General features: G+C 42.7%; 1 protein-coding gene across 13 annotated transcripts in view; it reads left to right on the top strand.

Annotated features, from left to right (window-relative positions):
* The first annotated feature begins 4,210 nt into the window (after positions 1 to 4,210).
* LOC123766903 (zinc finger protein 557) overlaps positions 4,211 to 27,986 on the top strand; it is a 143,843-nt gene continuing 120,067 nt past the window's right edge. For 5 of the 13 annotated variants that reach the window (XR_011223323.1, XR_011223326.1, XR_011223324.1 and 2 more), the window contains exons 1-3: positions 4,478 to 4,629; positions 18,467 to 18,598; positions 27,807 to 27,876. Coding sequence is in view for 3 of the 13 variants with exons in the window: in XM_069307464.1 (XP_069163565.1) it covers positions 4,603 to 4,629; positions 18,467 to 18,598; positions 27,807 to 27,876 (229 nt within the window). In the remaining 10 variants the exon portion in view is untranslated. Of the gene's footprint in view, positions 4,356 to 4,414; positions 4,630 to 18,043; positions 18,126 to 18,466; positions 18,599 to 27,806; positions 27,877 to 27,986 lie in introns of those variants that run through there. The other 8 variants (XR_011223327.1, XM_069307466.1, XR_011223329.1 and 5 more) reach the window with 5 other exon arrangements.

The raw sequence follows: 27,986 nt of genomic DNA on the forward strand, positions 1-27,986 counted from the left end.
CGAGCATAAGAAATATTGCCGGAACAACCGTGGACATCTTCAAGAGGAAACCAGATTGTTTCCTCCGAGGAGTGCCGGACCAACCGGGCTGTGGTGGGTATGTGGGCCTGCGGGCCGCTCCAAGCAACAGCCTGGTGGACCAAACTCTCACAAGTTAAACCAGGCCTCGGGCCGGGCTTGGGGAGTAGAACTCCCAGAACCCCATCAACCTGGTATCAACCAGGTATTCAACACTGATGGTACGCAAACAAGGGGACACAGGTGGAAACTGAGTACCCACATGAGCCACAGAGACGTTAGAAAAAACTTTTTCAGTGTAAGAGTAGTTAACAGATGGAATGCATTAGGCAGTGATGGTGGAGGCTGACTCCATACACAGTTTCAACTGTAGATATGATAGAGCCCAATAGGCTCAGGAATCTATACACCAGTTGATTGACAGTTGAGAGGCGGGACCAAAGAGCCAAAGCTCATCCCCCGCAAGAACAACTAGGTGAGTACAGGGGTCTCGCGGCTGAGTGGACAGCGCTCTGGGGTCGTAGTCCCAAGGGTCTGGGTTCTATCCCCGGCAGATGGGCAGTTTCTTTCACCTTGGTGCGCCTGTTCACCTAGCAGTGAATAGGTACCCGGGCTGCTTCCTGGAGTTATGTGCGTGTGTAAGAGAAGTATATGTAGTAGACATAATAGAGGAAAATTAAATTGGTTAGAAAGGCGGGTTCCAAGAGCTAATAGCTCTATTCTGCAGATACAAATAGTAAATACACACACACACATTACATACATATATATATATATATATATATATATATATATATATATATATATATATATATATATATATATATATATATATATATATATATATATATATATATAAATGAATTTTGGAGAAGTGATTTTTGATTTACCTCCAACAGTGAAGCGTAATGTACGAAAGATTGAGAAAATTCGTGTTAGAATTATTAATCTTACTTTTTCGGTCATATTTAATAATATATATATATATATATATATATATATATATATATATATATATATATATATATATATATATATATATATATATATATATATATATATATATATATATTAGTATATTTTGGTAGCAGTCTTTCCTGTAGACATATATTATTAAATAAGACCGAAAAAGTAAGATTAATAATTGTAACACGAATTTTCTCTATCTTTCGTACATTTCTTTTCACTGTTGGTGGTAATTCAAAAATCAATTCTCCAAAATTCATTTTTATTTCTAGTCTGACGCGACACTTGAGCGCGTTTCGTAAAACTTATTACATTTTCAAAGACTTTAGTTTACACATACACAACTGAATAGAACTTACACATCTCCGATTTGTTTATATCTACATTTGAGTGAGGTGGATGGGGTGAGGTGGCATTAATAGGGTATTAATTTCATCAACACAAGACAGAACACGAAACAATGGGTATTGAATGGAAATGATTGTAGAAAGCCTATTGGTCCATATTTCTTGATGCTTCTATATTGGAGCGGAGTCTTGAGGTGGGTAGAATATAGTTGTGCATTAATTGGCTGTTGTTTGCTGATGTTGACTTTTTAATGTGTAGTGCCTCGCAAACGTCAAGCCGCCTGTCGTTACATCGCTAATCATCGCTAATCGTCGTTACACAGAAATCATCGATAGATACAGCGATAGCAGGCGGCTTGGCGTCTTGATACCCATTGTTTCGTGTTCTGTCTTGTGTTGATGAAATTAATACCCTATTAATGCCACCTCACCCCATCAAATAGTAAAAATTTACAATGAATTAGTGAGACAAATGTGTTCCAATGATCCTACTTAAATCGCCCTTTAATTGATCTATTAAAAATGCTTCTAAGTTAAATAGACCACTGCTAATGTTCAAATTACTTTCTTTTGTGATCTGTATCAAAGCAGATTCAATTATGTTATACTATTTTATGCTATAATTATCTATGTGTGGGCCTGTGTGTGGTTGCTGCATCTTAAAATATAACTTTCTCACAGTAAGTCTGACTAGCTGACCACCACACAAAAAAATAATAACGGTTTCCCACGGTTTGGTCTTCTGGATAAGCACCTCCAAAGGATACCTGATCAACCAGGCTGTGACTGCAGCCGCGTCCAACAGCCTGGTTGATCAGTCCAGCAACCAGGAGGCCTGGTTGACGACCGGGCCGCGGGGACGCTAAGCCCCGGAAGCACCTCAAGGTAACCTCAAGGTAAGGTACCAGATGATCATTACCACAATATAACATATCAGCACATACAAGTAATGATATAAGCATACAAGAACATACAAGTACTGATATAAGCATACAAGAACATACAAGTAATGATATAAGCATACAAGAACATACAAGTACTGATATAAGCATACAAGAACATACAAGTACTGATATAAGCATACAAGAACATACAAGTACTGATATAAGCATACAAGTAATGATATAATATATAGAAGTAATAATATAATACATAAACACATACAATTAATGATACATGGAATAAGTAATTATTTATTTATATACGTATCCAATAGGGGTACGTAACAGACTAGACTCTACCCGGTTTACTAGTGCAGGCTGGTAGACTAGACTCTACCCAGAGTTTACTAGTGCAGGCTGGTAGACTAGATTCTACCCAGAGTTTGCTAGTGCAGGCTGGTAGACTAGACTCTACCCAGAGTTTACTAGTGCAGGCTGGTAGACTAGACTCTACCCAGAGTTTACTAGTGCAGGCTGGTAGACTAGATTCTACCCAGAGTTTGCTAGTGCAGTGGTAGACTAGACTCTACCCAGAGTTTGTTAGTGCAGTGGTAGACTAGACTCTACCCAGAGTTTGTTAGTGCAGGCTAGTAGACTAGAATCTACCCAGAGTTTGCTAGTGCAGGCTGGTAGACTAGAATCTACCCAGTTTGCTAGTGCAGGCTGGTAGACTACACCCTACCCAAAGTTTGCTAGTGCAGGCTGGTAGACTAGACTCTACCCAGAGTCTGCTAGTGCAGGCTGGTAGACTAGACTCTACCCAGAGTCTGCTAGTGCAGGCTGGTAGACAAGACTCTACCCAGAGTCTGCTAGTGCAGGCTGGTAGACTAGACTCTACCCAGAGTCTGCTAGTGCAGGCTGGTAGACAAGACTCTACCCAGAGTCTGCTAGTGCAGGCTGGTAGACAAGACTCTACCCAGAGTCTGCTAGTGCAGGCTGGTAGACTAGACTCTACCCAGAGTTTGTTAGTGCAGTGGTAGACTAGACTCTACCCAGAGTTTGCTAGTGCAGGCTAGTAGACTAGAATCTACCCAGTTTGCTAGTGCAGGCTGGTAGACTACACCCTACCCAAAGTTTGCTAGTGCAGGCTGGTAGACTAGACTCTACCCAGAGTCTGCTAGTGCAGACTGGTAGACTAGACTCTACCCAGAGTCTGCTAGTGCAGGCTGGTAGACAAGACTCTACCCAGAGTCTGCTAGTGCAAGCTAATAGGTCAGCCTTGCATTTCATGTTCTCTCATTTTTTTTAATACAGCGTTCTTACATGTATAGTACATGTACACGTACATGTACATGTACGTGACTGTCAAAGCGTTATATGACAAAGAGTGCTGGGAAGACGGGACACCACGAGCGTAGCTCTCATCCTGTAACTACACTTAGGTAATTAAAAAAAATGTACAGCCACTAGCACCCATAAAGTTTAAAGCAGGTTCTTAACCCAAACTCCCCCCCCCCCCCCTCAATACGACACGCCAAATCGTTTGACAACCAGGTACCCATTCACTGCTGGGTGAACAGAGGCTGCAGTTAAGAGTTGGCGCCCAGTCAATACTCCCCGGATACAAACCCAGGCCAAAGCGCTAGCAAAGCGCCTGGCGAGTGCTTTACCACTACGCCACGGGAATCTCATCAATATAATATATTCTGTCAATTTGTAATGCAGTAATTATGTTTCATTCAAATTCTGTTGCATTTATTCCTTACCTTAAGGGGCTGTCCGACAATAATTATAATTATAATAATAATAGTTTATTCAGGTAAATACAGTGTATGTATATTTTCTCAACCCAATGTATATATTATTGTATATAAATAAATAAAAACATAAATATATTCATAAATACATAAATAAATATTTATATAATCATAAAATATATAGCGGGTAACTTAACAATAATTGTTAAGAAAATATACTATTTAACCCACATTCATTCGCCATCATGGCAAAGCTGATCGAAACGAACACCCCACAAAATGTGGCGTAATACACGCCTGGAGTGGCGGCTCCGCGTTTAGCTTCGACACTTTAGCCGATAACAATGGAAGATTCATCGGAGGAGCTACGCGTGTGGAAACAAAAGGTAATAAGAAGGTAATATATGTGTGTGAGAGAGAAGGGTGGGAGGGAGGTGATGTGACTACTACTCTTGCCTTGTGCCTGGCGAGAGTGGCCGGGCCGCCACCCTCCTGCCCAGAGTAATGCTCGGAGACCCTTTTGTAAACAACGCCACCACCCCACCATCATCATCATCCTGGAGGTGGTCAGGATGCTGCCCTCCTCCTGCTATCCTGGAGGTGGGCAGGGTGTTGCTCTCCTGCACTGGCACAATGTCTAGCCTACATGAAATAAAGAGTGTATGTAGACAGCCGAGAGCTGGGTGGCGCTAACACAATTTTATCAATTTTTTGGCGTATTAGTTCCCAAATAATATCAAGTTTATTCTGGTAAAAGTACATATATATATACAAGATGAGTGACAAACATAATGTTGGATTTCTAGAAAGAGCTAGTACATACAATACCTAAAGCCACCAATACATACTGCATTTCGGGCAAGGTATGGGGGAAAAAACTCTTATTTTTTTTTTTTGAGATATATACAAGAGTTGTTACATTCTTGTACAGCCACTAGTACGCGTAGCGTTTCGGGCAGGTCCTTAATCCTATGGTCCCTGGAATACGATCCCCTGCCGCGAAGAATCGTTTTTTCATCCAAGTACACATTTTACTGTTGCGTTAAACAGAGGCTACAGTTAAGGAATTGCGCCCAGTAAATCCTCCCCGGCCAGGATACGAACCCATGACATAGCGCTCGCGGAACGCCAGGCGAGTGTCTTACCACTACACCACGGAGACTGCAGGCAAATGTAATACATAAATATATATTACATACCCGGTGTAATATAATCGTTATTTTTATTCACAAAAAGGTCCATTGGGTTAGGTTACATAAGATTGGTATTTTTTTACATTGTCGGAAAGCCACTAACACGCATAGCGTTTCGGGCAGTCGCCAAACACTACAAGTTTGGTGATTATTATGTTATTATGGTAATTGCTGGATGGTCTAGGGTACAGTTTCACTTGAGCTTCTGAGAGTCGCAAGTCACCTCTTTCTAGCTCGCTTCAATTCAAAATGCACTGATAACTCTGCAGACCCAATATAGCAGACTATAGTCTATGATTAGTCTACTCGGCAGACTAATATACTGAATTTCAATATATTAGATATTGTAGTTATATCTAACTACACTAATCTATCCATAGCCCTACACACTAATCTATCCCTATCTTACATACAATATCTGAGCATGGGGTTCAACTACTGCAAATTATCTCAAGATATCATTACTTTGCAAAATCTGCTGTCAAAACTATAACAAGCTCTGTCTTCAGACAACACACAGCCCCTCTGTTTAAGTCCCTTAACATGCTAAACATACACTCACACCACACATTCTCATGTGTTCAAAACCTTGTTCCTAAATACTAGTCTTGATCTGAAACTTTTCCTTGATGTAATAGAATCCATGAGCACCATACCAGAAATATATATACCACTTCGATATCCCCAGTCAAACTAAATCTGTGCAAACACTTCATGCAAATAAAAGGGCCCAGTCTATGGAACTCACTCCCTGATAAATTAAAAAATTATCCAGCCTATGCGTTATTCAAAAGTAAAACCAAAAAGTACCCAATTTCATCCCCATAGTTTCCTACCTTGTGCTTCAAACTCTCACTATATCATGTACTACCCACTTCCCCCATATTAATAGTACTTAGACATATATCTTTACCAGAGTAATCACCTCACCTCTATCAATTTATATTGTAGTTATTTGTTGATATAAAACCATGCTACAATGTACCTTTTCATCTTGCCTGATGTGTTAGATTAAGAACCTGCTGAAATGCTATGCGTGTTAGTGGCTTTGCTAGAATGTAAAAATACCAATCTTACGTAATTTCATATAACCATTGTATCATCTTGTAAATAAATAAATATAATTATTATTACACAGAGAAGTCACATTACATTATTATTATAATATAATAATTGTTCCATTATTATCATTATTATTTCATTATTCAATTCAGTATCAAAACTTTAAAAAATGCATATTGGCTCGTGCAAGGCAGCTCCTATTTATACCAAACCAAACTCGTGCACATACGTTTAACCCATGCTTGAAACCATCCACTGATCCCATGTCTCTTGTGCTACTTGGTAATCTATTCCATAAATCTCAGTACAGTAGTTCATTTGGGTTCATTCTTGACCCAATTGGGAATTCGGGTTCGAATCTCGAACGGGACAAATAATTGGGTACGTTTTCTGTCACTTCTATCCTTATCTCAACTATGGTATTTGTGCTTGGGGTTCTACTACCTAAAATCATTTACATGATGGCCTCTCACTGTGCCTATTGCACCTCTGCTTTTCAGTGGGGCTATTTTGCACATACTGCCATGCCTCCTGGTCTCATTTGGTGTTATTTCTGTGTGTAGGTTTGGAGCTAGTTCTTTTAATATTTGCCGAGTGTAAATTGTTATACATCTTTCCTACTGCAGCACCTAACCACTTGGGCTGGATGGTAGAGCGATGGTCTCGCTTCATGCAGGTTAGCGTCCAATCCCCGACCGTCCAAGTGGCTGGCCACCATTCCTTTCCCCTGTCCCATCCCAAATCCTTATTCTGATCCCTTCCAAGTGTTGTATAGTTGTAATGGCTTGGCACTTTTCGCTGATAATTCCCTCCCTCCTTTTCCTGCGTTTGCTCTAAGAAACACAGATTTAAAATTTTAAACAGTCCCAATTATTTAGATATTTTATTGAGTAAACTGTAGCGGTAAAAGATCTTTGCATGCTCTCTGGGTCAGCAATTTCTCCAGCTTTAAATGGGACTGTTAGTGTGCAACACTGACAGCCCCATTCAAAGCTCTCTATTAGTGCTCTAGTAAGCTCTAATGTCTTCAAAAGTATCATCACTGGCATGACATCTCTTGTTTAGAAGGTTCTTGTTATCCAACCTGTCATTTTTCTTGCAGTTGTGACAGCTATTTTGTTGTGTACAGTACTGTACTTTAAAAGTAAGGTCTTCCAGCATGATTACTTCTTAATCTTTTACATTGTTTTTTCTTTAAAAAGTGTGGTTTTCCTGTATTTTATATGTGGGTTTTTGTTTTGATGTTTTTGTTTTTCCATAGCACAGTAATTGGAACTCATCCCTCATTAAACATGTTATTTTCTGTGGCCCATTGAAAGACTTGATTAACATCAGATTGGAGGTTTGCCATGTTCTTTTTATTGTCTACTCTCATGACAATTTTAGTGTCATCTGTGAAGGATGACAGTACTATAGATTGTGTCCTTGTCTATGTTTGATAAGAGGATCAAGAAATGTATCATGCCAGTAATTCCTTTTAATTTGAGTGCAATAATACCATGGTCACATTTGTCAAAACCTTTGGGAAATTTATGTATATGACATCAGCATTTTGTTTGTCTTCCCATGACATCTAAGGCCATGTCATAGTGGTCAAGGAATTGAGAGAGGCAGGAGTGCCCGGTTCTGGTAATATTGGCTGATTTCCTGTTCATGCTTTATTGGACTGTGTATCTGCAGTACACATTGTGTTGGCTCTTTGCTGAAAGATGTAGGTCAAGGTCTTTCAGAACCCTGTTGTTGCTCGGTCACTTCCTTAGCTGCTTCTAGTACAGTATTGCTTTCTCTGTGGCCACTTGTGCTTGGGTTAGCTGCATATCCTTCATGCAGTTTCCTATATCATGTGAACCTCCTCTATCTTTTCTGTCGAAAGCACTTTTACCTGTTGAATTTCATTCCCTAACCTATTGTATTCACTAACATCTGGATTTGAGTTAACTTCAAGAGCTATCTTTAATAATTTATTTTCCTCTTCCACAATTTTTCCTTTAGTTTCCCAGTTATTCATATCTCTGTATAATTTTTTTATTTGACCTTTCAAGGCAGTAACTTTGTTTCTTAAAATTTCATTACTGCTCCTCAAATTCTTAATTCTATCTGCACGATTCCTTACAATGATCATCCATTTTTGCCAACCTGTTGTGAAAAATCACTTCTGTTAATATTTTTCCTTATTAAAACCATCAAAATTAATCTCTTCTTTTTTGTCCTTCCTCTTGCCAGCAGCCATCTTTGTTTTGATCACCATGTGCTTCCACACTATTTCTGCTTTACTTTGGCTCACAAAGGTCATGAATAATTTCTTTAATATTTCGTCATCCAGGTGTTTCGGCTCTTTTATTGTTGTTTGGAGGCTCTTAGGGAATGTAGAGAAAACACACACATTCCTTCTTGATGCTTTATTTTAAGAAGTAACACAATATCCAGCTCACCAGAAGTCCACCTACTCTAGCTGTTCACAGTACACTGACTCCGGCCTACCCTCAGGAGCGCCCACACACTATTGGGTATGACGTCAGAGGCCTAACTGCCTCACGATTGGTTGTCACTAACCGTCTACAATTTGAAGGCTGACAAATGTACAGTATTTAATAATGATTCTAAAGGTGGAAAGTTTGCACTACACACAGAAATCACAATAGCATGATAAATCAAGTGAACAAATCCACAAGGGCCGTGATGAGGGTTCAAACTTACGTCCAGGATGAACCCAGACGTGCCTTAGTCGATTGCGCCACAACATGATAAAAGAATTGCAACTGGGATTGCTACTGCTCTCACACAGATCCCGCAGCCTCTCCGAGACACAAACTGGGACACAAACTGTGTGTATTGAAGTAAGGGCGAAGAGGTAAAACAGCTTGTTGACACAGCCCGGGTGCACAGGAGAATTGTGTAAAACCCCGGTTTGTGTCTCGGAGAGGCTACAAGATCTGTGTGAGTGCAGTAGCACTACCGGTTGCATTTCTTTTACCATGTCCTGGCGCAATCAACTAGGGTGCATCTGGGATCATCCTAGACGTAAGTTCGAACCCTCATCACGACCCTTGTGGATTTATTCATGGAAAGTTTACCATATGCTCCTTAGTGTTCTTTATGTGATCCTCAGGTGATTGTTTTTTTTATCCAGAGTCACATAAATTTTTTCTTAATGAAAACTATTTAACTCCTGTAATATGTAAAAAAAAAATGGGTCAGAATTTTTTGTTCATTTGACATTGTTAATTAGCATTCATGAAGCAAAAAATTCAAGTGGGAAATCTCTACCTCTTGTGGATTTATGGACCAATAGCCTTAAATTAATATCACAGATCATCAAAGTCTTTAAAAGAGTGCTTAGGAGTAAGGTTTTATTCACAATTCAAATTGAATCACAACATCTACCTAATCACAGACAACATGGGTTCAGAAATGGGCACTTTTGTCTCACAATTGCTAGATCACTATGACATGGCCTTAGAGACCATGGAATATGAGCAAAATGTAATATGCATAGACATTGTAAAACATTTTGACAAATACAGTATGACCATATTGTTTTTGCGCTCAAAATGCTTTCAAAAGGAGTTATTGTACTGACAAAGTCGTGATATGGATCATTTAACTTCCTAATAAACAGAACCCCGAGTGTAATTGCCAACAAAGTAAAATCCGGATCATCCACCATGAAAAGCTCAGTCCCCCAAGGTATCATACTTGCTCCAGTATTTTTTCTCATCCTTTTATCAGAAATAGACAATGATATAAACTTTAGTATTGTATCAACCTTTCTAGAGGACACTAGGATTTCCAAGAGTACTGTTACCACTCACACTTGGTAAAGCTTGTGTTCCTGGGAGCAGCTTCTATAGAGCTCATTATTGGCCTGTTATCCCATTGGCCGACTACAGGATTCATTAATTAAAAACCACTGTTTAAAAAAGAACAAAACACCAATTTACTCTGTGGAAGGCACAAATAAAATAACAAAGTAGAGTACAATCAAGATTAACAATTAAATGATAATGGATTTATGACTAATGACACATGTATATATACAACTTGGTAATAATTCATATGAATAACAGACTCATTGCAAACACACAACCTCAAGCAAATAACAAACACTGCTTAAATTCAGCTGGTACATCCAGTCCTCATCACAACCTGTCCAGTACTGACACATTTGCTACGACTGACTGCGAGAGCTCCTCAGACACTGTAGCCACACGCCACATAAATATAATCCAAAAGCCACACTTACACACAGAGATACACACTACCATACACTTATAAACATAAGTATTAAATACATTAGACATACTGGAAATAACTCATATAATTATGCTTCTTATTCTGAAAATAATATTCATTCAGTGACATGCACAGCTGGTACCACTGACGATCATACGAACCCATCTTGTCAAATAATCGTCCAGCACCATTGACCATACTCGTCATCGCTCCACTAATCAACTCTTATACAGTATAATACAACAATGTGATATAAGGGCAACTGCAATACAAGCAAATATAATAATAATAATATAATCACATAACATTATGAAATGAAACTAGAAATAAGGTCAATGGTAATACATAATTGAGGAATGATTAAATGTATAAATATGCATAATTTAAATAGTTAGGAACCAGGTAAATACCTGGATCATAATACTGTATAGACAATATAGAGAACACAGCAAATCTCCAGTCTGATGTAAATCAAGTTTTTTCAATGGTAAAAGAAAAAATATGATGTTTAGTGAAGACACGTTCCAGCTTCTGCACTATGGAAGAAATTAAAATATAAAAAATGGAAACCACATACAGTATATAAACACAGTCAAATCACTCTATAGAATGATAAAGCAATGTAAAGGATCTAGGAGGAATCATGCCAGAGGACGTTACCTTTATAGAAGACAAAAAAGTAGCTGTCACGACTACAAGAAAAATGACAGGTAGGATAACGAAAACCTTTCAAACAAGAGATGCCATATGAATGATGATACTTTTCGAAACAGTAGTATTTTCTAGGCTGGAATACTTGCCTAGTTGTGCTTGTGGGGGTTGAGCTTTGGCTCTTTGGCCCTGCCTCTCAACTGTCAATCAACTGGTGAACAGATTCCTGAGCATACTGGGCTCTATCATATCTACATTTGAAACTGTGTATGGAGTCAGCCTCCACTACATCACTGCCTAATGCATTCCATTTACTAATTACTCTGACACTGGATACCTGATCAAGCAGGCTGTGACTCATACGTCAGGCTGCGAGCAGCCGTGTCCAACAGCCTGGTTGATCAGTCCAGCAACCAGGAGGCCTGGTCGACGACCGGGCCGTGGGGACGCTAAGCCCTGGAAGCACCTCAAGGGAACCTCAAGGTAACACTGAAAAAGTTCTTTCTAATGTCTCTGTGGCTCATTTGCGTACTCTGTTTCTACCTGTGTCCCCTTGTTCATGTTCCGCCCATGCTAAAGAGTTTGTCTTTGTCCACCCTGTCAATTTCCCTGAGAATTTTGTAGGTGGTTATCATGTCTTCCCGTACTCTTCTGTCTTCCAGGGACATGAGTGTCAGCTTCTTTAGCCTTTTCTCGTAGCTCATGCCTCTCGGTTCCGGGACGAGTCTGGTGTCATACTGCTGAATCCTCTAACTTTGTCTTGCGTTTAACTAGGTATGGACTCCAAGCTGGAGCTGCATATTCCATGATTGGTCTGACATAAGTGGTATACAGGGTCCTGAATGAGTCCTTACCTAAGTTTCTAAAGGCAGTTCTTATGTTGGCCAGTCTAGCATATGCCACTGAGGATATCCTTTTGATGTGAGCCTCTGGGGACAGGTTCGGTGTGATATCAACCCCCAGATCTTTCTCTCTATTTGACTCTTGTAGGATTTCACCTCCCAGATGGTACCTTGTGTTCAGCCTTCTGCTCCCTTCGCCTAATTTCATTACTTTGCACTTTCCTGAGTTAAACTTTAGTACCCATTTTCTAGACCATTCCTCCAGCCTGTCCAGGTTGTCATGTAGTCTCTATCATCATCTGTTTTGATTCTTCACATAACTTTTGTATCAGCAAACATTGAGAGGAATGAGTCTATACCCTCTGGAAGATCGTTTATATATATAGTGGAACCTCGAGTGACGAATGCCTCAAATTATGAGCATTTTGAGTAACATGCGTGCTGATCGCCGACAATTTGTCTCGATTAGCGAGAGCTCGTTTGATTAACGAGAGAGCCACATGGTGCGTTCCTGCTGCTTCTCGCACATTCTTGGACATCTCCGACGATGCAAATAAATAATTTTTTTTGTTTAAAGATGCTAATGATGCTGGGATGTAAAGGGGTGACTGCTGTGATGTTGCAAAGCATCGATTTTTTTGTAGAATAAAAAAAAAAAATTTGAAAAAGGAAAAATGTCATAAAGGTTCGTTCATTGTGTACCAGGTAGGCTGCTCCATTATTAATACATAAATGAAAAATACAAAACAAGTTGAACACATTTGAAACAAAGGAGGATTGCCATAATGGAGCATCCTACCTGACAGACACTGAACGAACCTTTATGACATTTTCCTTTTTTCAAATTTGTTCAATTTTTTTTTTTTAAGAAATATGGAGCAGCCTACCTGACAAACACTGAATGAACCTTTTGCTATAAAAAATGAAAAAATAAAAAAGTGAACAAAGTTGAAAAAAGGAAAAATGTCATAAAGGTTCGTTCAGTGTTTGTCAGGTAGGCTGCTCCATTATTTAAAAAATCGAATATCATATTGATGTTTTTCGGTGGTGGAACGGATTATTTTTATTTCCAATATTTTAAATGGGGAAATTTGTTTTGAAAGATGAGCATTTCACATGACGAGCTCGGTGCTGGAATGGATTAAATTCATTAATCAAGATTCCACTGTAATAGAAACAGGATGGGTCCAGGTACAGAGCCCTGTGGGACTCTGCTGGAGACATCTCGCCACTCTGATGTCTTCCCCCTCACAGTTACTCGCTGTTTCCTGTTGCTTAGATTCTCCCTTATCCACTGGAGCACCTTACCTTTTACTCCTGCCTGTTGCTCCAACTTTCGTAACAGCCTTTTATGAGATACTGTGTCAAAAGCCTTCTGACAGTCCAAGAAAATGCAGTCTGCCCACCCTTTTCTTTCTTGCCTAATTTTTGTTGCTTGGTCATAGAATTCTAGTAACCTTGTGAGGCACGATTTATCATCTCTGAAACCTTGCTGGTGGTGTGTTACAAAGCTATTTCCCTCCAGATGCTCTACGAGCCCTTTCCTCACGATATTCTCCATCACCTTGCTTGGTATACAAGTTAGGGGAAACTGGCCTGTAGTTCAGTGTCTCTTGCCTGTCACCCTTTGTGTATATTGGGACTACATTAGCTGTCTTCCAGCTTTCTGGTAGGTCTCCTGTTTCCAGTGACCTGTTATACACCATAGAGAGTGGCATGCTAAGTGCTTCTACACCTTCTTTTAGTATCCACAGTGAGATTCTGTCAGGCCCAATAGCCCTTGTCACATTCAGCTCCATCAGATTCCTTTTGACCTCATCATTGGTGAGGTCAAAATCCTCCAAGGTTGCTTGGTTTGCCTGCTCCTCATTTAGTGCAGGGGCTTCTCCTTGTTCTTTTGTGAAGACCTGGAATCTCTTGTCGAGTTCTTCACACACCTCCTTGTCATTCTCTGCGTATTTATTCTTCCCTTTTCTCAGTTTCATTACTTGTTCCTTCACCACTGTTTTCCTCCTGATATGGCTGTGGAGCAGCTTTGGTTGGGTCTTAACTTTACTCGCGATGTCATGTTCAAACTATGTCTCTGCTTCTCTCCTCACTCTGAGGTACCCATTTCTTGCCCTCTGGTATTTCTCCTTGCTCTCTGTCATTCTGTTATTCCTGTAGTTTCTCCATGTTCTTTTACTCCATTGCTTTGCTATCTTACATTCCTGGTTGAACCATGGATTCTTCTGTTGCTTTTTACTTTTCTCCTTTTGGACTGGGATAAATCTATCTGCAGCTTCCTGGCATTGCACAATGACAGCATTCAGTACTTTATTAACTCTTGTGTTCGTGAGGATTTCTTCAAAATGCACTCAAAATTAACCAGTGCAGACTACTGAACATGTGGCCCTGTATGACTGACTATCCTGTGAAATGGACACATTTTGTATCACTGCTATCCTCTAAACTCTTATATTCTTGATGATATCTTTATAATGCAATCAGAGTGTGTCAGTGCATGTGTAAAGGAAGAAATGTATATGTTTATCACTCAAAATTTTCTGTAATATGCTTACTGTTTGTGATTGTGTGTGTGTGTGTATTCATGCTGTATATGAACACGTACTGAACAGGGTGAGAATACCTTGAGCTACCTCATCCCTTTGTGTGTATTTATACCACAATAAACTTATTTAAATTTAAATTCAATTTCAAGGTGTGCCAGTGCAGATTACTGATCACATACCTCTGTATGACTAACCATCCTGTGTGATGGGGAGCTATGGGATTAGCATCACATACAGTAACTAGTTTTTGGTGCATGCTGTACTTTCCCCTTCATTTAGTCTAGGATAGCTGCACAAATGCAGATGTACCTAAATGTGTTAATAAAAAAAGCAGTAACAAAGTACCTAACAGAAAAGAGGAGATGCAATTTTATACATAACAAAAGTCATATGCTCAGTTATGTGTTATAATATCTCCTGGTTATCACATTCATCTTGTACCTACAGTCATGCCATCCCAACTTATGCCCATTCATCCACTTGTATACTTCAATCTTTCCACCCAAGAGGGTGGGATGGGTGGGGGGAGGGGAAAGACACGAGGCTATCACCAAGCACCAGGCTTCCAAACTTGGACAGACAGACAGACAAACATTCTCTCGTATAGATATAGATGGAAATGTGTCTGTGCTAGGTTGGAGGCCAAATGGGAAAGAAGTATGGAGATGGGAAGGAAGAAGAGCAAATGGGCGAAGGGGTTAGGAAAGGAGAAAGGGAGGGAGTGGGGATGTGAGGAGAGGAAAAAAGATTACAATGGTTAAGATTTAATTTGCTATTGCAAATGCATGTCAATCACATTCTGGGGTTGAATGCTCAATAACCAACTATACTATGTGAAGGATAACAGATCTCTAACCCTATCAGTGGAGCAGTCAGAAATGCACGTATTGTATGTATGCTGCTTAGCACTGTAAAAGCACATGATTCGACCACATTTTCTCGTCGAATCATCAATAGCTCACCATACAATGTAACGGCTTTCTAACCTTGTCCATAGAGGGCAGTTCAAAACCCAGCTAGAAAAAAATCCTCGGGAACAATGGGGGGGGGGGGACCTTAACAACCCACCATCTTCCTCTCCCCATCAAGGCTACTAGAGATATAGTGGCCCTTGGGTAAATTCAGGTAAATATGCTGGCTAGCATTGTTGTATAAATAAATGACCATATGTGTGTGGTAGAAAATAAACTATACAAATTAAATCTAAATGCTTGGTAATACCATTGTGTAAGCTAGGGGGAAGCTACAGGTAAGTTTACAGAAATGGGCATGGCATTGCATGCAATGTTTGAATTACACTTAGTGGGTCAGCCAGAGGCTTAGGGCCCACACAAGAATATCCCTGCAAAAAAAAAATGAAAAAAGTTTGAATTTTTCAAGTTGCTCTTTTGTGAACATATGTACAAAAAATATTAATATTTATTGTGCTCAGATTTAAAATTGAACTAATTGGAGAAATGAAAATCATATTTTGATGATCGTTATTGTATTTGCAATTTTGATGATCATTACTGTATTTGCAACAAACTTTTAAATGTTAATATAGGGATAATATTAATGGTAGGGCTCCATGGTGGCTCCCTTGTTGTCTACCAACTGGATAGCAACACACACACAAAAATATAGCAGGCCCTTGCAAGTCGTGAAACGTCTATTGGCATTCAGAGGCCAAAACTGGTCCCCCCTCATATAGACTCAGAGGACAGAGGATGCTAAATTACTCTTAATTCAGAAAATTGCTACTAGAAAGATAAAGCAAGACAATAAAAAATGCAAGATAAAAGTAAGCAAAGCAGAAAATGAGACACAATAGTTAGGTACTTCAGCTAAACATTCCCCTTCCTGCTCTTCTCTGGTGCCGGGGGTTCTGTTTGGCGCCAGGGGTTCTGTTTGGCGCCAGGGGTTTGTTCGAGCGTCTGATGGCCATTTTGTTTGCAGCCTTCTCCATCTTTTCTGCCAAAGAATGAGACAGCTGGCTTCCGGAGGGGTCCATTGGTTGTAGAGGCTTGGTTGTTAGGCCAGGGGTGCATCATGTGTTGTCTGGTTGTGGATCATGTGTTATGTCTGGTGGCGGCTTTATGTTGCTACCTGCGGGCCACTGGTTCGGTTACAGTGGACATGTTCTGGGTGGATTCGGTTTCCCAGGTTTCCTGTTCCAGGGCTTGTATCTCTCAGGTTGTCTGCGGTGTCATTAGGTCTAGCCAGCCTGTGGTCTACCCTTGTGTCCATGATGTGAGGAAGTATGTTGCTCTTGCTGCTGTCTTTGGTAACACGTCTTTGGTCGACATTAGGGCATGGGGATTTTGGAGAGTGAATAGGGTCCTGGCCACCAGGTATCTCATGAACGTCCCAGGCCCTCTCTGACTTTGTGTTGTGTTGGGGAGACTGTCACGTCCGTCAGTCTCTTCTTTGACTTGAGACCTGCAGTGCTGCCACCTCCCGGATAAGTCCCTGTTTTTTTACTTATCTGTGGGTAGTTAGTTTCAGGGAACCGATGGGGTTCCCCACATAAAATCTGTGTTGATTGTAATGAAATGCCATTATCTGGGCAAGCCCCGGAAGCAGCCTGACACCCTCCCTCCCTCCCTCCCTCTGGTCGGCAGTCTTCATCGTTCAAGAACTGGAGAGCGGGTAGCACTAACAAACAGGCATGCTAATTGGATGAATTGTTGCTTGTTTGTTTTCTTTCTGGGGGAGTTCTTTTGCTATGTTCGAACGTAGGTTGTATTTTTCACCAGCATGAAGTCTGTTTTGTTTTGCCGATCTTTCTGGGTGCCCACCATGATCAATGGCAATTGTGACATATTTTAAATTTAATATGCTCATAGGCCATTGCTCCCTGCTCCTCTCTGAGGGAACCAGATTCAGGCTAATGGTTCCCAGTAGGCATAAGGACTCCTGTGACTGATGACCCCAAACTAATATAGCACATATCAGTTTGGATAACTTCAGGAAGCCTCCGGGGCTCACCCAGAAAATGGCATTTCATTACATTCAATGCTGGTTTTTTCTTTTTCTGTCCATTGTGTGCAGTTTTTCTTTGCTGCTGGCTTCCTTCTCCTATTCTGGCTCTGTTGAGTCGGCTGTGTTCTGTTTGATTCTGGGGGGGGGGGGGTGTTCCATGTTTGTGGTTCCATTTTTTCCTGATCCTTGTTCCTGGCTTGGTTGTCTTGGTTTTTCCACAAGGTCCTTCTGTTTAGTCAGCTAGTGGGCTTACTTCTGGCCAGCTTTTGTTCTTCAGATGTTCTTGATTTTTAAACAAAAGAATTTTGTTCTTCAAAGAGCTGTGTTCTTCAGATGTTTGTGGCTTTGTCTACTGGATTTTGTTATATTTCCTGGCCTCTGCTCTCCTCTGCCCCTGGAATGTCCTTTTTTTCTGTGGAGAGATAGCAACGGAGTCACGATGGAGCCCTCACAGAAAAATAGTGTTGAATGTAATAAAATACCTCTTTCTGATGGGTCCTCAGTGACATCCTGGATCTATGTAGTCATAATGGCCAAGCACTTTCTCCTCATAATTACCTTACCTTCCCCCTTTCAGGTGCATCAGTTTGCATTTCTTCGAGTCATGACTGAAAGGGTACTCAGGCAGAGCCAGAAGCTCCCAGTGCTTCCAACTGGTGGTAAGGAAGTGAAAGTAGTGATTGAACTACAGTTCCAACTACTCAGTGTCTCATTTTATGCTTTGTTTACCTTGCCTCTGCCTGTTTTGTCTTGCTTTGCCTTTCTGATTGCTATTTCCTTGGTTTGAGTTGATACGTTATTTTCTGCTCTTTATACCTCATTGATGGTGCCAGGTTTTAGCATCTGGCCCCCAGTAGGCCTGGTGCAATTTGATATGTGGAGCTATCCAGGAGATTAGCAACAGGGAGCCACTGAGGACCCACCAAAAATAGGTGTTTTGTTACATTCAACACTGAATCTTGACAGTTCATTATTTGTGTATGACTTAAAAATATTTCAGCTGGATGAAATTGTAGATCTATCAAGCCAGCTTCAACCTGAAGACCAGAAAACTGCAGCTGGATTTTGGTATGCAGCACTCAAGCAAATTCAGACTCTGTGGAGTAAGTCTTCACCATCACAAATTGATAAGGTGAGAATGAATAGAAATGGTCTATAGGCACCTTTTATAGTTTTACTTTTGTTTTATTTTATTTTATTTTTCTGTTCCAAAAATTTTTTTTTTAAAAGTTAAACCTAATTAAAAGTATGACACGATTACCCTGTTTGACAAGATCCTGCAATTCCCATAGGCATCACTATGTACAGTCAGGGCAGGTCAACATTTTGCACCAGTACAGATACTGTAGAATGCTCAGCCTAGCCTGGAATGACTTAAAAAAAAAATAAAAAGAAGTCATTTAACTATACAGTACAGTACTTGAACCTCTTCCAAGTGCTAAGTGGCATTAAAGAGACTGACAAGGAACACTGCTAATTACTGAACTATGGTATGTAGCAATTCAAGCCACTACTCCACCCACCACCAAGAACTGTACTAACATGTCAGAAGGGTAACTTAACTTTGCCTACTTCACATTTCTCTTAACCATTTCCATATCTACCCTAGACTTGCAAAAACAAAAATATCTAATTTAAGTGTATTTTCTCCTTAGAAACTTTGTTGTTCAGTGGGCTCATATATTAGCGAATGGTTTTTGTGTGCATGTTACTCAGTCTTTGCAAGTGTCTGTTATCTGTAACTGACTGAATTTCCAGTTTTAACTAATCTTCCAACTCATTTAATGCCTTAGCAATGGATATTCTTCAGTTTTCTCTACTTTCATGCTTCATAGTGAATTTATTTTTGAACATAAGAGTTTTTGCTGGGCATGCATATTAAGGATATGTTCAGTTGCCACATTATTCATGTATGTGATCAAATGTTACTTTTCTGTGGGGTACCCCTAATTTGTGATATATTAGACCGGGGCATTAGTCTATGGAGTTCAGCCTACCAGGGACCACGAGCCAGAACCTGGCCCCCCTCAAGAGAGATTGCAGGGAGAAAACCTGGAAAACCCCCCTGTGGTTGGGGTTTTTCCTTATCTGCCATTGACTGGGGTTAGGTACTCAGAATGGTAGACATAACAAAACAAACCCCACATGGTAAGAAAAGTACAATGAAAAACCGAAAAGAAAGGCAGAACTCCCTCCTATCCCAAGGAAACAAGCAAACGCGCAAACGTCACACTCCACTGCCGCGTCACTAATATGGTCCGAAGCGGATGTCTTTTCAGGCCTCGATTTCCAAGGCGGTGTTTGGTTGCCTTTGTGGCAACCTTTGCAGTGTTGTTGTGTGTGGTGGCCAGGTGTCCTCATCAGTGTTGGGGCTGCATGTGCTTAGGGGCATCCTTCCCTAGGTGCCCTGTGAATACTGCCCTTGCATGTTAGGGGTTCCCTTCCCTAGTGCGTTTGAGAAACCATTTCCATAGGGGTTTTTGCTGCTCGGGATTTACCCCGTATTTGGGGCCAGCTGGAGTTTCATGGCCCTTGTTTGGTCTTAGATAAGGAGTGGTATCGTGCTGGATGGGGTGTCAAGATTTTGTGCAGCCTGCCTACCTATGCGGTGGCCGGTTCCTGTTTCCTCTGGGGATGTTGAACTTTTGTGGGGTTGTTCTATTATTTTTTGTTTTCTTGCCTAGTGGGGGGGATGGGGAGGGGATCTGCCTGGTGTAGCTTTACAGTAGTTCCACTTGTATTATTTTGGTGGCCCTCTGCTAGGCCTCCTCGTGATTGTATACGTTGCAGGGGGTTTCAATGTTTTGATCTCCTTGATAGCTTTGGGTCTTAACCTTTTAGCAACACCTTGCCCGGACTTCCTGTAGCAGTCAGCCTACAGGGCCTGCAAAACCCTGTCAGGGCTTGGTGGACCTATGGATGCATCTCCTGAGTTCCAGCCCAACTCGTGCAGGTTTGATGGTTACCTGTGTGCCCTTGTCTCAGGGTGACAGTCACCTCTCATGCCTCCATCATGCTGCCTGTTGGGTCAACGACACCTTTGACACAGAGTGTTCCGAGTCGTGGTCTCTGCTTGTTCTCCATTACCATTCTGATGATATTGCTGTTAGGGTACAGACAGCATCTGTGTTGCATGCTGGGTTCAGGTTGCTGCAATGCGCTAGGTTGGTTTCCCACCCGGATGCCCTGCTTTGGTCATAGGGACCCGGATTTGGGGGAGCTAGTCGCCTCGACTTTGGTTCAGTGCGCACTCCCTAGTCGCTTCCCTGTCGTTCACCCTTTTCTCCCCCCCCCCCCCCCCAGCTCCCAAACGTCTGAGAGTTTCGGGGTCTGGGCAGTGGGCAGGGTTAGTTGGTAATGAAACTCGGGCAGCTTCGGGGGTTGCCCCATTCGGGTTGGGGATGGAGGCATTCAAGCTGGTTCCTCCTGCTGAAGCTTCTGGGTCCCACCAGCAAGCGCCCTTCTTTTCAGCCTTTCCCCTTGACTCTTCTTTTTCTTCATCGGTAGAAGGTATGGAGGAGTGCTCTGCCCCGGGTCCCAACTTGGGGGAATCTTGGGGTTGGGGAGGAGTCGACCTGGGGGCCTTGGGCCCCCCTTTTGATCCCGCTTGGGTGTTCATGCCCTTTTCGCGGGGCTTGTTGTTTCAGGGGGAGGGGTTTTCTTAACCCCCTTCCCTGTATGAGTATGAATTGGGGTTGGCTCCTCCCTGGGTTCGGTTCCGGGCTCCCTCGGGTTCCTTGGCCCCGTCCTTCCGAAGGTTTTCTGCCTCTTGTATCTCTCCAAGGGAGGTTTGGGAAGCTCTTGCTGTGTACCTCCTGTGAGACCCGGATTCCGCCTCCGTGATGAATCTGTCCTTATTTGAGTTCGGTTCTTCTTCCCCATATTGGGTGTGTTTGGAGGTTCCGGAGTCTTCCTGGCTGGCAGACTGTCCATTCTTTTCACTGGAGGCGTGGCATGGGTTCTGTCTGACCCGCACGCTTGAGTGTCAAGAAACTCCTACCTTTCTGCAGGTTTACCTGAGGGGTCGAGTTTGAGCGCCTTAATGCGTACTCGTTCGTCCCTGTGCTTTCTCAGGATGTTTGCCTTGTGCAGCTGCATGTGCAGGTTCCTATCCTTTCGGCATCCTTGGTTGCTGAGGATTTGCGCGCCTGTGGGCATTTGGCTTCGGCCTTGCAACTTCTTTTCCCTTTTTGAGCTGTCTTTGGCCTGGTATGAGGAGAATGTGGAGACATTGAGTGCCGGGCCTTCATTTGGTGTGCTGTCCTCGGCGGCTCGGACGTTGGCCGTGCTGTTGAAGCTGTTTGCGCCTATACTGAAGGAGGTGGTGTCTCTGTTCTTTGCTTCTTGCCTTGCGTGTTGTCAGGCTGTGCACACACAATTTGGAATCCGCTTGGCCCCTGGGTCTTAGGTTTTCGTCCCTGTTTTGTCCGTTGCGGTTTGAGGAGTCTGCTGTCACGCAGTTTCTGCAGGCGGCTTCGTCTAGTTGTGCTTCGATGTTGGACATGTTGGTTCTCCGGGGCGGCCGTTCTCAGTCTTCTCGGAAGGATCGTGCCAAGGTTATGCTGATCGAGGTGGGCCATTGGTGCCAGCTTCTGAGCCGATGTTGTCTTTGGAGTCGGCATCGACTGGTTGGCATGATGATCACTCTACGGTGGCTGGCCATTTAGTGGTGCACCCTGTTAATGGGGCAATGTGGGGGGGGGGGGCGAGGCTCGCTCTGTTTGCTTGCTCTTGGTCCCACAATTCGTGGGCGTTTCCAGTCATTCATCTGGCCTGTGGGTAGCATTAGTTCATTTTTTGCGGGGTTCAGCGCTGTGGTGCTTGCCTGAGCCTCTTGCCCGATGTGTTCACGTATGTGTCATCTCTCAGCTGGGGCTTTGTGACCAATGCTCACCAGGCCGGCCAAGATCGGTAGGGTCCGTCTTTCCGTTGGGTTCGTGGCACGGTGCAGGAGTTTGCAGCGGTGTAGTTTTCGCTTTGGAGGGTTCATGTCGCTCGTGGAATGATGATTCGGCTCCATTCGGACTGCTTCTTGGTGATTCATTGGCTGAACCGAGGGGGTTCATTGTGGTCTTGGCTCTTTGGAGCTGGTCGCTTCGGGTGACTCGTCTGCTGAGTTCTTGGTGTTTGGTTCTCCTGGCAGTTCATATCCAGGGGGGGTGTCCAACGACCTGGCAGATGGCCTGTCCCAGTTCATTTCCCTGTCTATGGAAGGGATTCGTTCCGTTGGCTCAGCCGGACGTTTGGGCGCCCGGAGATGGATCTCTTTGCGTTGGCTTGGTCGAGATGTCTTTTGGTGCATACTGCATCCTTCCCCAACTGCGAGGCCGTTGGGGTCAATGCCTTCCGACTGGACTGGCCGAGTCGACCAGAACAATTATAGAGTACAGGTTGGGGTTATCTGTACCTCTTCCTCCTGCTTTGGTTGTTGCTCTAGGTCCTGGTTCACTTGGAGACTTACTAGGGGAGAGTAGTCTTGTTGGCCCTCTTGGTGGCCGGCCCAGCCTTGGTTTCAGGCAATGCTTGCTAGTTGCCCTAATCCAAGGGTCTTCCTTGATCCGATCTAATACATGGCTGGTTTGATCTTTTCGTCTGATCTTTGTATCTGGTCTTTTTGACCTGGGTTTATCACCACTTGTATAACGATCAGGTGCTTCATTAATGGTGTCCTACCTGCGAGTCTCATCTCAGCGGCAGTATGAAGTTTTCTGGCGGTCCTTTCAGCACTTCTTGACTCTTCATAGGTTGTCTTCGATTTCTGATCAGATTGTTTTGTCCTTTCCCCTCTTGGTTGTTTCAGGACTATCATCTTATGCCGAATACTGCCGCCTAGTATCATGCGTTGCTGGTGGAGCCGCTTCAGCTTGTGTTCGGGGTGGATATCACTTCTGCTCCATTCCACAAGCTTTCTTGGGCATTGTTTCACCTCTGGCCTGCTCATGTGCTGCCTGAGCTGTCTTGGTCTTTGGACCAGGTGCTCTCTTTTCTCTGTTCTCCAAGGTTTGTGGTGGCCCCTTTAGTTCAGGACTGTTTATCTAAGGCGTTCTTCTTGTTGGCATTGGCCTCTGAGGGTCAGGTCAGGGAGCTTGATGCTCTCCTCCGGTGCAGGGGTTTGTGCTCTTTCGGTCCTGGTGGTCGTTTTGTTCATTTGCTGCTGTCTCCTTCTTTTCTGGCGAAGAATGAAACTGCTGCTTTCCGGAGGGAGTCTGTGGGAATTTCCCAGGAGGTGTTTAGTTATACTGTATTAAGATTAGTTATTATTGAGTGGACTGTAAAGAGTGGACTATATGAATGATTTATATACCTGCTAGATGTTACCACTTACAAAATTTTTGGGAGGTTGATTTAATATTGTTAAATCCACCTTATAATATTATGTAATCATGAGGTTAGTAAATCATGGTAATAATATTTTCTATAAAGTTAGTAAACTAACTGCAGTTATCAATGAATAGGTTTGGAGGGCTTAGCTGCCGAGTAGGTTTGCATATGTAACAGTAGAGGAACTTGTCGAGAGTCAGTCCAAATTCTTGCCTCCTAGTTGGGGTGTCGAGCCCACGTGTAAACCATAAGTTGAAGCGGCTGGTTCCCGGTTGCTTCTCTCCACTCTGCGGATAACATACAATGTAACTCCTGCAGTGCTAATATTTTCCCAGTTAATCTCAAATGAAAAGATTAACTGCCTATTTGACCTAAACTTACTCTGGATGTTTAAATTCTCCTGCGGCATAATGGCCGACCTATTCTATCACAAGTAAATATGGCCATAAATACCAATAGAATGTTAGTATCCGACTGGACACAATATCCCTTATAGTGTGGAGCTAGCAGCAAAGTTTAGGTGATGTGAGACATCGGATGACCCAAATATTGGACGACGCTAGTCGGCTTGCTTCAGTAGGGATCAGATCGAACTCGTGTCGTCATGAGACTTTGTGTGCAAGTGACTCGTTCTCCTCCTCATGATGAACATCCAGGAAATTAGTCACGCTATTTAATTCATCTCGTTCATTAATGAGACGATATTGACGTCATTTTACGCCCTAATATTTTACATCAAATTATAGAGAACAATTTTCCAATGTTCATAATGCTGGATCGGAAGTTTTTCATGATTTAAAACACATTTAAGAAATGCTGAATAAGTGATGTGATTATTATTTTGTCCGTGAGTCAACATGTCACAAATGTGGAAATTCACCTTGGGATGGAAATACACTTTAATTTTTGTTAAATTTAATTAATTTCCAATCTAAATAACAAATGCAAATAAAGCAAATTCAGGTGACTCGTCTGCTGAGTTTTCGTGGTTGGCTCTCCTGGCGGTTTACGTTCGGGGGGTGTCCAATATCCTGGTGGACGGCCTGTTCCGGTTCATTCCTCTGTCCACACAATGGACGATCGACCCCGACTGACTCGTTCCATTGGCTCTGCGGATGTTCAGGCCTCTGGAAGTGGATCTCTCTGCATCGGCGTCGTCGAGGCGTCTCCCGGTATACAGTATGTGGCGCTCTTTCTTGACTGCAAGGCCGTCGGGGTTGATGCTTTCAGGCAGGACTGGGCAAGATGGGGTTACCTGTACCTCTTTCCCCTGGTTCAGCTGTTGCTCCAGGTCCTGGCTCGCTTAGAGACTTACTAGGGGAGAGTAGTCTTCTTGGCCCCTTGGTGGCCGGAGTAGCCTTGGTTTCAGGCGCTGCTTGCTTCGTGTCTGAACCCGAGTGTCTTCCCACGGCTCTGCTTCTTTCAGGAGATCGCTGCTGTCTCTTACGAGACTGGTTCACTGTTCTTGAATTTTTGCATCTGGTCTTTATGGCTCTTATCAGAAGTCAGTCTGTCTTCAGTCTATCAGTCAGAAGAAGTCTATCAGCATTTGTATGGGGTGCAGGTGGCTTCATTGTCGGTCTCCCATCTGCATGTTTCGTCTCGGCGGCAGTATGAGGTTTCTTGGCGGTCCTTCCGGTTTTTCCTATCACTGCGTAGGTATGCTTTGGTCTCTGATAGGGATGTTTTGTCCTTACTGTTGTGGTTGTTTCAGGACCATCATCTTGTGCCGAATATTGTCGCCTTCTGTTGTGTGGTGCTGGGAGCCGCTCCAGCTTGCGTTTGGTATTGATGTTACGTCTGCTCTGTTTCGCAAGTTGTCTCGTGCGTTGTTTCACCTTCGACCTGCTCATGCATCACCTGAGCCCTCCTGGTCTTTGGACCAAGTGCTCTCTTTCCTCTCTTCATCTCAGTTTGTGGTGGCCCCTTCAGTTCGGGATTGTTTTTCCAAGGTTCTTTTCCTGTTGGCATTGGCCTCTGGGCATCAGCTTGGGGAGCTTCTTGCTCTCCTCTGGCGCAGGGGGTTTCTACTCTTTAGGTCCTGGTGGTAGGTTTGTTTGGTTGCAGCCGTTTCCTTCTTTTCTGGAGAAAAAGGGGACTGCAGCTTTCTGGAGGGGGTCTTTGGGTTTGGTGCTTGGTTGATCAGGCCGGGGATGCATCGTGTCTTGTGTCCGGTTGTGGCTCTCCTCGGTTATTTACGCACCATGGCTTCGGTGGCTGGGAATGTGCTGTGGGTTGATTCGGTTTCCCTTCTTCCCTGTTCCCGGGCTCGGGTCTCCCGGGTCATCCGCAGGATTATTAATCCTGCGGTGTATCCTTGTGCCCACGACATGCGTAAGTTTGCTGCTTTGGCTGCCGTCTTTGGCAACATGTCTTGGGTTGACATTCGGGAGCGGGGTTTTTGGAGGTCGAACAAGGTCCTGGCCACTCGCTTCCTTGTCAATGTGTCTGGATCTCATAGGACCTGCATTGCATTGGGTCGGCGGTTGCAGCCAGTTGTCTCAGTTTTGCGTTGAGGAGATAGGACTGACTGCCGCCTAGGTAAGTCCCTGTTTTTCCTTGTCTTTGGGTAGTTAGCTCCGGGGAGCGGACAGGGCTCCCGGTAGAAAACCAGCATTGATTGTAATGAAACGCCATTTTTTGGGTGAGTCCCGGAGGCTCTCCATCATCCGTCCCTCCCTCCGGTCAGCGGTGTTTTCACATGTTTCGACATCCAGCCTAAGAACTGCAGGGTGGATCGCCGGCATGGGGGTCTGGGGCTCCCCCCTTCCCACTCCTGGGGAGTGGGGGGGGGGGGGGTTGCACAGAAAGCAGAGCAGCGACATGATGACGTCATGCTTGTTTGCTAATTTTCATTTGGGGAGTTCTGTCCATTCATTCGGCTTTCGGTAGAAATAGTTTCACCAGAATAGTTGTTGTTTTGGGGTGCCTACCTTTCTGGGTGCCAGATCCAGTCAATGGCAGATATAGAATGCTCCCAACAATACGGGGGTTTCTATAGGCCATTGTTCCTCATGCCTCTTGAGGGGGCCAGGTTCTGGCTCATGGTCCCCGGTAGGTAAGAACTCCATTCACATTGACTGATACCAGAAAGTTATACATATCTATTCAGCCTGGATAGCTCTGGGGAGCCTCCGGGACTCGCCCAATAAATGGCGTTTCATTACATTCAACGCTGGCCTTTTGCAGTTCATGATAAATATAGAATTCTAGGAGTTCATACACTCTGCAAATTTCAGGTCGACATGTACCTCTATTTAGAATATTTCTGCAGTTTCTCGAGTGTTGATATTTACATGTTCCATTAGCTTTTCCTGATATCCCATATTTGCCTAATATTGGCAGATTCCCTGACCTCCCTTCTCTTCCATGGGGGATGGGGGGGTGGCTGGTTTTGGTCTTGTGTTCCTGGTAAGCTTATACATGGCTTGCAAGTGTCTGGCATGGATTGAATTAGGTGAAGCTTGCCAAGCTGCAAGCACCAAGGACCCGCCAAGGATCCACCAGAAATAAAAGTTTCATTACATTTGCTGCTGATTTTTACATGCCATGCTTTAAGCATTAGTTTTGCTTTGTCAAGGTAACTAATGTCATCCAACAATTGATGACTCTACCTTAATATTATGAAATTTTGGCAAAATTTTAGCATTGCAATACTGTAGTTAAAATAAACTCTAAGCATTATATGTGCATAAGAGGAGGGCAGTTAATAGGGGCTAATAGTACAATAAGTACAGTAGTTGCTTTAAATATTTTGTTCTGATTCATGCTTTCAAACACCAGAGCATCTTTCTAATTTCTCATAATCATACTCTCACTTGCATCCCAACTAGATAAAATATTTGTCTTTGGTTACGAGCTAGGTCCAAACATTTAAAGTAAAATGCATCTAACATTATTGGAGATAAATTGTAATATAATAATGCAAGGAGTGGAGATTATTAATAATTATTTTCTTTAATATCTAATTATTATTTTATAAAATAAAAATACTTTTATTACTACAACTGTTTTTATAGCACTGTGCAGCACGGCAGCTTCTTCCCGGAGAAGAATCATCAACTGAAAGTAAATTTTGCTTAATTAATGGTAAGTAGGTAAAACTAAGGAAATGCTGGTTTTCTTTTCATATACAGGAACTGTCCACAAAAAATTTAAATAATTAATGTGCTAATATATTTAATAAAATTGTCTAGATT

Source organism: Procambarus clarkii, chromosome 60 (genome assembly GCF_040958095.1).
Source record: "Procambarus clarkii isolate CNS0578487 chromosome 60, FALCON_Pclarkii_2.0, whole genome shotgun sequence".
Taxonomy (NCBI): Eukaryota; Metazoa; Arthropoda; class Malacostraca; order Decapoda; family Cambaridae; genus Procambarus; species Procambarus clarkii.